The sequence below is a fragment of the Ambystoma mexicanum genome, chromosome 7q (assembly GCF_040938575.1).
Source record: "Ambystoma mexicanum isolate Mex_15411 chromosome 7q, UKY_AmexF1_1, whole genome shotgun sequence".
NCBI lineage: Eukaryota > Metazoa > Chordata > Amphibia > Caudata > Ambystomatidae > Ambystoma > Ambystoma mexicanum.
In genome coordinates this window covers 1034218291-1034231097 of record NC_090941.1, presented here as the reverse complement: position 1 = coordinate 1034231097, position 12807 = coordinate 1034218291, and the positions used below count along the sequence as shown (strand labels likewise).

The following is a 12807-nucleotide window of genomic DNA, read 5'->3' as shown; positions in this document are numbered from 1 at the left end:
CTAATGCAGCCCCTCCCAGGACTAGACTGCAGCCAGGCCAGGACCGGATTCCGCAGGGCGGCTCTTGACTCAGGTTTTTCCAGCTAGTTCACATTCATAATAACAATGTTTCTTTGGTCCGAAACAAGACCTCATAAGCAAGGATCCTTAATCTCAAGCATTACAGACTTTTTAATACAAATCTCTCTCCTCGATGAGGAGGTAACTGCTTTGTCCATAGTAGTCGTATTACATAATTTGAGGATTAACGCTACTACAGACGGGGAGCACAGGTCCCGATGACAAAACTGGGCTAGATACTAAGCCCTGCAATATTTTTCCATCAGCAGTCATTCCCTTCCCCTTTGGTAATAACATTCTCCATGCTCTTTAGGGGGGATTGCATTGCCTCGCTTACTGCTAGTAAAAGGCGGTCAGACTTTACAATTTGGGTTTCAGTAGCACCCTTCTCAGGTTGTCTAGAGTGGGCAATTTGAGAAACTTCATAATTATGTGCCATTGGGCTCTCAGCATCATTTCAGCAGTCAGAGCTAGTAGACCGAGCATCTTTTCCCACCTCTATCTGCATACTACTATGGGAGTCTATCAAAGATGAGAAATCCGTGGGAGGACACAATCCATTAGTAGAACAAATTACTTACCCCTAGTCATGTTCCTTCTGATGGATGATCCTCCCACTGTTTTGAGAATTCCAAAAGGTGAGATCTATGGGCGGACTGTCCATTTTAGTGTATTAAGGGAACACACTGCTTTGCTTTTTCTTTCTGCTATATAAAACCTTAATTCACATTACACCACTACTTCACAGTAATTGCTTTAAATATTAGATGCCTTACATAAGTGTCAAGGTTAGCCTTATCTGGTAGTGTAGGGAGTTAAGTTTTCATGTGCATGTGTAATTTGATGGACTTTAGTATATTACGATAATAGTTGATTTGACCAGAGGGTTTGAACCTTAAAATTTACTTTTCTAACTTTTGTAGGTTGAAACTGCATGAGGCATCCTTTCACTAGACAGTACCACCACAAATCCATGAATTGCACTTTAGTTGATTGACCTCTTACAAAAGCATTCTACACCTGAAGCGATTTTCAAAAGATTAATCTTTGGAAGGAAGATTGTATCTGTATCCATAAAAAGATCTTACTGAAGGGATTTATAGATCTAATGGCCAGTGTTCATTGTCTGTTTCTTTATTGTTTATGCAGAGTCCAGTGGTGGAACAGCTTGGTAGTGTGATGGAACTAGATAGTGATATGGCAGATATAACACAAGAACCAATTCCAGAAGTTACAATGGACGATGACACAACAGAGGAACAAGAGCTCATGTCTGCTTCATCCTACATTGCTTCTTCACTGGGGATAAACCCACATACCTTGCAGGTGAGTCATTTAGTTATGTTTTGATATGTATTAGTAGACTGTCTGAAGCCTGCATAGTTAGGCCTGTAAAACATTCTGTATCAAATGTAATCAAATTCACTGTGGATGTGTGTTGCTTGATTTTACCCCTTCACTAGTATCCATTCCTTATCCCATAGTAGGAGGCACTTTTTTCCATTGTTTTAGTTTCTTTTGACAATCAAGTGACTCTGCAATGATTCAATGAAACCTGTGATACAAAACAAAATTCAGTAATCTCAGTTTGTAATGTTATTGATCCCATCCTATTGATTGTTTTGATCGGTAACATAGTGGTTAGTCACTGTTGGTGCTTTACCAGGGGGCGTTACCTCTTTAAATGTCCAATGCTGTCCCTGGTATGAGTTCATGCAGTACTTATGTCCTGTCCTCCTCCCTCCATACTGTATGGGCGTCCCTTCCAAGGGACGGGAGACGGAACCTTTTTCACCAGAAAAAAACCCATCTTCCCCTTTTAATTTAGAGGTGCGGCCCAGGGAGCATGCGCTGCCCTGACTCGACTCTCCCCGGCGCAACACCTCAGTCCCTTTTTCTGCATCGACGGGAACGGGTCGAATTAACCAGCGCTCCTGGGTTTGGCTTTGGCCATGTAATTCCACGCACGGATACTACTCCTCTTGGTCTAATTTTTTGCCTTTTTATCATTCAGGTACTCGGTCCTCAGGCGTCACGCTCCTCCCCGGTACATATTGACTTCTACAGGGTTCAGCACGTGTCCATCCTGCAACAGGCTCCCCCCAGAGCCCCCTCCTCCAGACCCCCCACGCCCTCTGCCTACATTGCCTTGGCCCAGTCCAGGGTTGGCAATCTTGTTCAGCATGTGACAACAGACTAGCCAAGTGGAGGGAGCTCTTACAGAGGTCGCCTCCAGAGGACTTCAAGAACTTTGTGAAAAATCAAAATAGACCCAAGGTAGGGCCTATATTCTCCATCGCACCCCGCAAGGGACACTCCTTCCCAGGGACTCTCCTGTACGGGAGGGACCGGTCAGGTCCTTCTACCAGCACATGCACCGAGGCTGCTGCATATGGGCCAAGGGATCCTTGGATCCTCCCGGTGCCAGTGTTAAGGGACCAAAAGGTTCTTTTACCGGGTCTTCATCCGAGGGGCTCTGCCCTTAAACCGGCACCATGGCGGAGGGTCTATGCCCTAATACCAGCAATATGTCTGAGGGGGCACCTAAACGCATCTCTACTGACCCCCGGGCCGAGGGTGTTGCACCTACCGGGCCTACGCTCAAGGAGCAGGCTAGGCCTTGTGATCCACACACGAGTCTTGGAGGAGGCTGGGCCCAGCGGGCTGAGCAACACGTCACAGGACGTGGCAGGCAGCCCAATAAAATGGCCGCCTCGCCAGAAAGAGGCACCCGTCTGATGCCTTTCCGGGAATTTGGCGAAAAACGAGTGTCAAGGTGGGACTAGCCTCAACCAGGTACGTGGCCTACAGTCTACCTCCATTTGCGCAGCGCAGCTTTCCTTTGCGTCCGTATGCACAGGGTATGCAGCAGCTCCAGCAGCCTCCTGCTACCCCGCCAGCACCCCCTGCCACCTCTTCAGTCAGAGAGGAGGTTTTCTTCGAGAGGTTCCTCGGCCTCATGAAGTCACCTTGGATGGGTGTTCTCCTCAAAGACGCCATCAGGGAAGTCATTCCCGCAATGCTAGCGGCACCACAGACTCCTCCATTGGCACCCCAGGCCCCGGCGCAGCTGCCTCCGCCTCCTGTGGCTCCCAAGCTGATTCCTCAGCCGCCTCCTCATCCTCTGGCTGCGGTCCCTGTACCCCATCCTCCTGCACCACCTACTAGTACTACTACTACTACTACTCCTCCCCCTCCACAGGATCCGCAGGATATGGATGAGGAGGATCCGGACACTCCATTCTCAGCCAGGGTCTTCCACAAACGTCTTGTTGGCCTACCCCAACCCGAGGTAGAGCAGCCGGCAGAAGGGGTTCGGGCGGAAGTCCTCACATGACGCCCCTCTGCCAAATTGGGGATTCCTATGCAGAGCGATGTCTCCTGGCCAAGAAGGGATAGCTCAAACCCCACTCAGCCCAGCCGGGCAATCGACACCTGGGCGCCAAGTACAGGCAGATGGAGAGGGATACAATCTTGCTTTCGGCCCACCCTCAGCCACACTCCTCGGTGATCGCTGCGGCATCACTATACTCCAAGCCTCCGTCGTCCTCAGCTGCCTCCTCTGCGGCGCTGCTAGGCAAGGAGAATATGATCTTGGAGGCATACAGGAAGAAGCTCTATTCCAATGCTTCTTTACATCTGCGTCAGGCCATCGCTGATGCCATGCTGGCTGCGCCAACCAAAGATTATGGTGGGAAATTGCAGAACTTCCCACCCAGAGCCATTTGCGCTTTAAGGTGGGGCCAGCCGAGGTCAATCTAGTGGCACATGACCTCATGGAATCCACTGTGGCCCATATTGACACCTCTGGCCATGTTCTCTGTATTGCCACGGACATGACAGCCTGGTTCCGGGCAACAGAATTCAACCCGGACGTCCAAGAACGCATACTAGATCTACCGTTCAAAGGGGGGACCTCTTCCACTCCTCTACGGACGAAGAGCTGGACAAGAAAAAAAACAGCTCACAAACGGCTAAGTCTTTATCCATCCTTACAAAGACCACGCCCAAATCGTACACTCAATGCAAGCCGCGCTCAGAAAGGGGTCGTACGTACAGAGGGTTCTCCAGCATGGGGTCTGGCATGGATTCACATGCTCATGAATATTCCTTGTCCGGCTGGGAATCCAAGAAAAAAAATCAGCATCAGTTTTGTTTCTGATCTGTCTTTCTTAGTAACCAATCACTGGTCTCTGGGTCATACTGCCCCCAGCCAATGACTGCCCTCTCCCTAAGCCCTGCCCCTGGCAGCCATCCTCAGATTTTTACCGCACGTTCAAGTGTTGGGAGTCCTCGTGCTATAGCTCTCGAGCTTTTACTGCGTTTTGCGATTTTTCAAAGAGTTTAATCTGAATTTTTCGCTCAATCGAGTCCCAAGCTCCACCGTTTCTACTTCCGATCAACGGTGATCCGTTTCGGATTTCTCTACGCCTCTCAAGGGTGAGGTTTTTGTCAAGTTGCGCTTCTTGGAGGATTCCAGAAGGTCTGAGGCCTACCTCGTGGACATGGCCCAGGACAAGGGAAGCTTGACACCCGGATCCAAGCTGTTTAGGAACTGCCCTGGATGCGGATTACAGAATGTTTTCAAGTAGGATGAGCATTCGAGATGTCCCTACTGCCTTCACGAAGACCAGACGCCCGTGGAAAAGGACTGTGCGTTTGCAAGAACCTGTCGGAACGGACTATGAGAGATCGTCGGACCTGCCTCGCCAGCTGGCTGGAGAAGGGCCCAGCAGGTGAGGAGAAGTCTGAACGGTCTTCTAAGTCCTGTGACGGCGCCCCGGCGACGGGGGCCCAACAGAAGGCAAAGCACCGCGGGAACCGGGAGCGCCGAAGGGTCGGGCTGCTTGGCAGGGCGCACTTTCATTGACACCATCAACCACGAGCCAACGCTCTGGCTCGGGAAAGAGAAAATCCGAGAACCCGGCTAAGCTTCTGGAGAGGCCCCGGTAGATCTCAAAGGAATCAGCCGAAGGCGGTGCGAGGCGGTGACCTCTCCCCCAAGGTGAAGGCCTCAAGCGCGCCCAAGGTGGTGAAGGCCTTGATCCACCAGGAGAAGGCCTCTATCGAAGGAGTCGCAGCGGCCCTGGCGAAGCCTGTGTGGGCTAACCCAGCAGAGGCGACCTTGGGGGCCCTGAGTTTCCCTGCCGCCACAGAGGGAATCCTCTTTTCAGCCCATCGAGAAGACCCCCGTGAAAAAAGAGGGGGGGTGTGGTGGCCGACACGGATACAGCCTCTGAGGAGGAGCTGGTTGAAGTCGTGCAGGGCCTCAAGAGGTTCGAGGTGGCGCCGACGAGACTCCCGTGGAGGGAGCAGCAACCATCGTGCCCGTTGCAGCCAGGACCCGAGCCTCAGGACAACTTGGTGGCCATTTTGATGGCAATCCAAACCTTATGCACGGAGATAAGGATGAGATTGTCCCTCACCCTAACTGATGACCCGACAGCTGGGCCCGTCGGGAAGCCCTCCGAACCAGCGGAGGAGAGTTCATCCTCCCCTGCCTTTCCAGCCCTCGAGGCCCGCTCAGCCTTCATCTCCTTCCCCTGTCCCGGGGGACGACACGGGAACGGAGATGGCCACGACGGGGACGGATGACTAGGGTGGTGACGACGGGACGGGCCTTCCATCACCACTCCCTCGGAGCTCCTCGCCCGACGAAATTGGCTCCTTCCACGCCATGATTTCCAGGGCATCCAAGCTTTTTCGACTCTGCCCTGAGGAACAGAAAAAGGAAGGTTTCCTCTATCAGCGGCGCAAGGCCAAGAGGAAGACGGTCCTCGTGGTACCATTGATTGATGACATCTGGGAGGAGGGACTTTCTCTTCTGAAGAACCCGTCCAGGACACCTGCCAAGAGGGATCGGTACGAGAAGAAGTACCGGGTCACCGCTTCTGCCCCCTTGTGCCTTAGGGCACAGCCGACCCCGGACTCTGTCGTCTCGGCGGCGGCCAAGAAGAAAGCGGTGGGGACGTCATCCTCAAGTTCGGCCTCCCCACCTGACGGTGAGGGAAAGAAGCTGGACACCATGGGACGAGTCATCTCGTCCACGGCAATGACAATTAAGGCGGCCAACGCCCTAACGATTGTGGCCCGCTGCGACAGGGAGCTGTGGTACAAGATAGCTCCCCTGCTGGATTTCCTGCCGGACGACAAGAGGCCGGAGGCCCTGGAGATCCTGCAGGAAGGTGAGGTTGTGTCAGCCCACGCCATAACGGTGGCCACGGATATCGCTGACACCGGATTCCGCCAGTTGGGCAACAGTGTTTGCGTTCGGCGGGGATGGCTCAAGGCAACTGATTTCCGTCAGGACGCACAAACCAGAGTTTTGGACATGCCCTTCGACGGGAACAATCTGTTTGGAAAAACAGTGGATGAGTCGCATCAGGCCATCAAGACCGACACACAGACGGCTCGGGCCCTGGGAATGTTGCAGCAACAATGGCCACCCTTTTGGAATGGCGAAGGCAGACAGGGTGCCTCCAAGGGATCCGGCGGTAGCTCCTCGACGTGCCGCCAGGCGGCCCGCTACTCGTCGCAGGCGGCCTACAGAGGACGCGGCAAGTCAGGAGGATCTCGTCGCCGACAAGGTGGCAAGGCCGTCTCCAAGCAGGACTGAACCGGCTGTAGCGTCGGGCCCCCACCTGAGCACCCTGGTGGAAGGCCGGCTGGCGAAGTTCATCAGCGTGTAGGAGTCGATCTTCAGCGACAGTTGGGTGCTGGATGCCCTGGCCCATGGGCACTCTCAAATTTCTAAATTGCCCTCAACTGCTGTTGGAAGTAAGGGCGATGCTCAAGAAAGGTGCCATTGAGCTCATCCCCAAGAGGCTCCGGGGCTCCGGAGTATACTCGAGATACTTCTTCGTCAGATAGAAGACAGGCGGTTGGCGCCCCATCCTGGACCTGGGGCGGTTAAACCAGTACATCAAGGCGCAAAAGTTCAGGATGGTCACCCTCCAGAACGTGCTGGGACAGCTGGAGCAGGGCGACTTCCTGTCGTCCCTGGGCTTGGACACCGAAGGTTTCTCAGGTTCGTAGTCCAGGGGCGGGACTACACATTAAAGGCCCTGCCATTCGGGCTGAAGTCGGCATCCAGGGTGTTTACCAAGTGCCTTGCACCAGTGGCGGCGCGGCTGCGCCTGCGGGGGATCCATGTCTACCCCTACCTGGACGATTGGCTCATCCGGGCAAGGACAAGAGAACTCTCCGTCGAACACGCAGAGGAGACTGTCCAACTTCTCACGGACCTGGGATTCTCCAACTACGCAAAATTCCCGTCGCAGGTCGCACTGTTTCTGGGAGCCAAGCTCGATACAGTGGCGTGGTTGGCCTCGCCGTCGGAGGAAAGAACGAAGGCCATCTTGGGCAAGGTGCAACACCTGCTGGCCACAGACGTGGCCAAGGTGAGATCCATCAAGTACCTGCTCGGAATGATGTCCTCATGTATCTACCTGATGCGCCTGTGCAGGCTGCGGATGCGTCCTCTACAGGAGTTCCTCGACGCCCATTGGATACAAGCGACGGGCAGCTTCGAAGACAGGATCCCGCTCAACAAGGTTTACTGCCAAGCGATCCGATGGTGGGGCACCCGCGCGCTTCTCGCGGCGGGCAAGAACTTTCAGACCCCGGTACATCAGGAGACGGTGATGACGGACGCCTCCCTGGAGGAATGTGGAGCGCATATCGGAGATCTGCACGTGAGAGGTCACTCCACATCAACATCCTGGAGCACCGAGCAGTGTTCTGGGCCCTCAGGTCGTTTCTCCCGTCCCTCAAGGGCAAGGATTTTCACTGACAACACCACCACTATGTTTCTACATCCGGAAGCAGGGAGGCACCAGATCCCCAGCCTTGTCCAAGGAAGCCCAGGATTTGTGGCACTGGGCCGTCACCCAGGGGATGTTTCTGGTACCCTTCCATCTAGCAGGAATAAAGGATGTCATTGCCGACTCACTCAGCAGGGAGCTACGCTCGTGCCACGAGTGGGAGCTGCATCAGGATCAAGCGGATCAACGTTTCCAACAATGGGGCAAACCCCAGATCGATCTGTTTGCGACGGCGACGTACTCCAAGTGCCAGAGGTTCACCAGCAGGTTTCCCCAGCCGAGGAGCATGGGCGATGCTTTCTCGTTCCCCTGGGACGGCCTGTTTCTGTATGCGTTCCCTCCGCTGCCGTTGCTGCTCCGACTCATCCACCAACTCAAGAGGTCCTGTGCACGATGATCCTCGTCGCACCGGCTTGGCCGAGACAGATCTGGTTCCCACCAAGTCAAACTGCCGACGGACGCAGATCTTTCCATAGAAGGAGGCGCCATCCTCCATCACGACCTAGAGTCGCTGAACTTGCAGGCCTGGCTCCTGCAGCACTAGAGTTTGGAGGGTACGATATCCCGGCTGACTGCAAGGAGGTGCTTGCAAAGGCCAGGGCGTCCTCAACTCTAAGGTGCTACGGACACAAGTGGAAGAGATTCTCTGTCTAGTGCCGTGCTCAGAAAATTAACCCTCTGCAAATTACGGCCCCTCAAGTGCTGCCGTACCTGTCGCTGGCCAAGGCGGGGCTAACTCACGCCTCCATCAAGATCCATCTTGCAGCGATTTCCCATTACCCATTACACCAGAACTATGGGACGGTCAATAGCAGGTGTTTGTTTGGGGGTTTGGATTGTGTGTGGAAGGGGGCGCAGAGATGGCGTTTGTGGTGTGCGGGGCAGTCCAGTAGGGAACATAGTTCCACTACTTCTTTTAGTACACTTCGACCACTGGGTGCGGGAGGGAGGAGTCAGGGCATCGTATGTTCTCGGGGCAGCGTATGTTCTCGGGGCAGCACACTCCTGTGTGCCTCTAAATTTAAAGGGGAAGGTGGGCTTTTTTCTGGTGAAAAAGGGGTTCCGTCTCCCGTCCCTTGGAAGGGACATCCATGCAGTATGGAGGAAAGGGGACAAGGACTAAGAGTATGTCAGTCACTACGGTGAGTATCTTATAATTTTAAGTAAAATAATTGGGTTCCTTACCTTGATTCTGACAAGTGAATCTCATTTTGGGGATATCTGCTAAAATCTTGAGTGGGCAAGGATTTGTAGATCTAATGGCTTGGTCGCCTTTGTGGCTTCTTTTCTTTGAAACAAAAATGTCATGTATTCAATGACACTCTTTCCAGAGTCACTGAAGACTGCAACACCCATTTTAATGTTCTACTCTGATGGCTGTTAAGGCTACCAGGACCGCAGTACTTCCAAAGTGCCCCATGTTGTCTGACACTTTTTGTCACAGGGTGTTGGCAACTATATTCTTATTTGATTGCACTGTGATGTAGCCTTTATCCTCGGAAAGTAACCATTTGCTTCCTGTAAGTGAGCAGAATTGCTCCTTGTCTTTGTAAATCCTTGTACAGTCATTATATTTTGTTGTTCTTCATAGTTTTTGTGGCAGGAACTGTAATTTTGTCTGACTCGGAGCTCAGAAAGACTCTATGTAACAATGCAATACACATCAGCCTGGTTTGAGCCTGCTGGACTCCTCAATCCACATACCTGTCCATGTGCCTGTGAATTTTGAAGTGAAGCTGGACTTCCCTTATTGGAAGGCCATCAAAACTTTTAATGGAAAACTGATGGTGATTGGAGGGCTTGCGTATCTCAGATCTGTTTCTTTGGAGACCCTGAACCAGTGAGAATATACAATTAATTGAAGGGATATCGCTGAGGACTCTTTTCTGGAAGATTTGCTGCAGCCTCCTCATCCTCCCAGAGTCAAACCTCTGCCTCAGTCTGTCAAGAGGATTCTTGCTTCAGTTTTTTTCCACACAATCCTTTGGGGGCAGCTGGATCCTCTTGCATTGCATCCCTGTGTTCCCCCTGAAGATATATACAACTGGAACAGATGTATTGAACCTCTGCTTGGATCAGAGTAACTGTTTCTACTGTTCAGAACAGTTTGCTTTGTTGTGGTACTCCTCAGACTGCAACTATCCTTAGATGATCTTGCCTTTGCCCTATGTTCCAGCCCTTTCTCTCAACCCAGTACACCTGACCTGTTTCAACGTGTGAGCATTGGTGTAACTTGCTGCTGTGCTTGGGTCTACCATGAGAAATGGGATGGAGAGACCTATCCTGCGGTTTCACCTGCATATCTTTAATTCTTGGCTGTTTGTGCGGTCCTATGCTTGGGAACCAGAATGGAGACCTACAGAAAGACCTTCCTCCTGGGTCACCCCTCTAGTCTTCCTTCAAAGAGTTTCTTCTTTGAACCTATGCCAGGATCTCCTATGGATGTGCACTGCATGGTTGACCGTCTGTAAATTGTGTTCCCTCCATGAAATACTTATTACTCTGAACTGCCAAGTGATTTTTGGCCCATCTGTTCCTATTGACAAACATTTGTAACTATCTAAACTGTATCACAGAATCTGAATACATGTAAAATTTCATTGTGATTTTTAAGAATTTGTCTTTTAGGCATTCTTTGCTTTTTGTTTCATAGATCATGAAAGCGTCACTGTTTGCTGATGAGGAGGATGCAGACATTGTCTTTCACCAGCACTTCAGTGCATTCTCTTCCAAGGTTGACATGCTTCAAGAAGTCAGTTTGCCCAGGCGTGCCATATCGCAATCGCAAGCACTAAATGTTCGCCCATCAGGTAAATTCAAAAATATGGTATTGAATTTCATAAATGATGACTCAGTAATCCAGTTTCTGATGCTTGTTAATCTGCTTAGAATCACATGCTGTGCATATGGTCAGACATCCAGTGGTAACCGCGGAGTATTGCATCTGGTCTTTCGGGGGACCGAAAGGGGACGTCGGCATAGGCGTGTCTGAAACACTATCCCTATCGTGACGTGTGTAGTACCCAAAATCCCTCACGCGTCGAGGTCCCTCAGATATGTTTTTTTCCTCCCAGATAACTGGTCGCCCTATAGCGGAGCTCTTCATGAGACATTGTTTATCTTACCGAATTGTCGGTTTAATCCCCGTTAAGTCACTTCGTCTATCAAGAACATCTTCGACGAAGACTACAGGGGAACAGTCTACGGCTGTGGATTCCAGCACCTAAGATCCGGCGTTCGGACCTCCACGTGGTCGGGCCTTCTGCCCGGCCTACACAGTAGGGAGAGTGGGCTCGGGGTTTGCCATACTGCTATGTCTTTCCTCTTTTCCACTTCATTCATTTTTGGTCTGGTCACCCTTCCCTTCTGCTATGGAAAGGACTCCATTTAGATTCTGCCCTCTGTGAAGGGTCAGATATCCGTGGAAAGACGAGCACACTTTGTGTATGCTTGTCTCCCCCTAGAGCACTGAAGCGGTGTTCGGCGTATAAACTCCTAAACCTAAGTAACCTAAGGAGCGCCGGTTGAAGCGCTGGGCCGCATACGGTATGTCACGCGTGGAGTCTCCCGCGACACCAGCCGAGAGTGACGGGGGTACATCGGATGACCAAACGTCCAACGCGGACGTTGTAGACCTTGAAGCGGACGATTCTAGAGCCGCCACGCCCGTCCCCTACTCTTCCAGGCTCGACTCCGGTCATGCTACAGGGACCACTCCCGGTGACAGGGGCGTACAATCGCACCACACAAAACACACAACCCAAGCGCCCTCCTCGACGACGTCGAAGAAGGCGCAAGTGCCATCGGATCGATCTGATCCGAAGCCTTCCCCCGCATCCGCAGCAGCGCATGATGACTGGGCTACGGCGGTGGGTCTAGTACCACAGTTATGGGCCAATCCGCCGAAAGGTTTTCCATGGATTTGGAAGACGATCCTGAGGACTCTTACGAAGAGAGCCAGGTACCCCTCTCAAGCACCCTGAGGAGATCCTCTGAACGCCTTAGGGCGGAGGACCCGGTTCCTGCTCAGCTGGGTCCATTTGGGTCATCCAAGTGGACCACGGAGCAATTTGAGGGGTATATGGATCGGCTGCAGCAGGTTTTCGGTGCTTCTGATCAACCTCCGCCGAAAAAAGCTCGGGTAGACCCTACCCTCATACACAAGTTGCCCAACGCCTAGATGTTCAACACTATGTTGATTATCAAGAAGATGTCCAGAAGGACACATATAGAGACATCTATACAGAAGAAGAGGATACTTCTTTTCTGGACAATTATGGGGAAGATCAAGGCGCAACAGACAACTGGGAGGACACCCAGCAGGAAGATCACAATTCTGATATCGTTTGCCTCGACTCTCCCCATCCACACTGGTTAGGCAGGCTCCCCCGGTGGATGATCAAATGGCTTTCAACAACACGTTGAAAAGAGCACCAGAATTCTTTAAAATTTCCACGATTGAGGCATTGCCTGAACAGGATTTGGCAGAAAACATTATTAATGACAAGCCTCCGGCTAGCCAGTCTATCCATCTCTTGAGCTCTGCAAAGAGACGGCTGGCCTCTTCTTTACTCGCACCCGCTCAGACGAGGGCTGTGAACCCAAGGGTCGAAAAACTCTTCCGGCCCTCCCCCACCGACCCGCTTTGCATCAAAGGGCACGCAATCCCAGACTCGCTGGTGGTGACCAACACTCGCAAGAGAGCAGGGGTTCCCCTTGCCATGGGAGAGTCACCCCTGGACAAGGAGTCCAAAAGGTTGTATGCCTTAGGCAAACGGGTCACGTCGGCGGCTGCTTATACCATCCGGATTGCCAATAACCCAACGTTACTAGCAAGCTACGTCGACTCCCAATTTAACCTAATCCAGGAAGGCCTCCAGGAGGTTCCGGAACCAACCAGAGCCAAGCTTCTCGCCATTGTCTC

General features: G+C 52.2%; 1 protein-coding gene across 2 annotated transcripts in view; it reads left to right on the top strand.

Moving 5' to 3' along the window:
• NUP98 (nucleoporin 98 and 96 precursor) overlaps positions 1-12807 on the top strand; it is a 2071147-nt gene that overhangs the window by 1238083 nt on the left and 820257 nt on the right. For both annotated transcript variants that reach the window (XM_069640340.1, XM_069640339.1), the window contains exons 21-22: positions 1210-1386; positions 10537-10693. In XM_069640340.1, coding sequence (XP_069496441.1) covers positions 1210-1386; positions 10537-10693 — 334 coding nt within the window. The remainder of the gene's footprint in view (positions 1-1209; positions 1387-10536; positions 10694-12807) is intronic.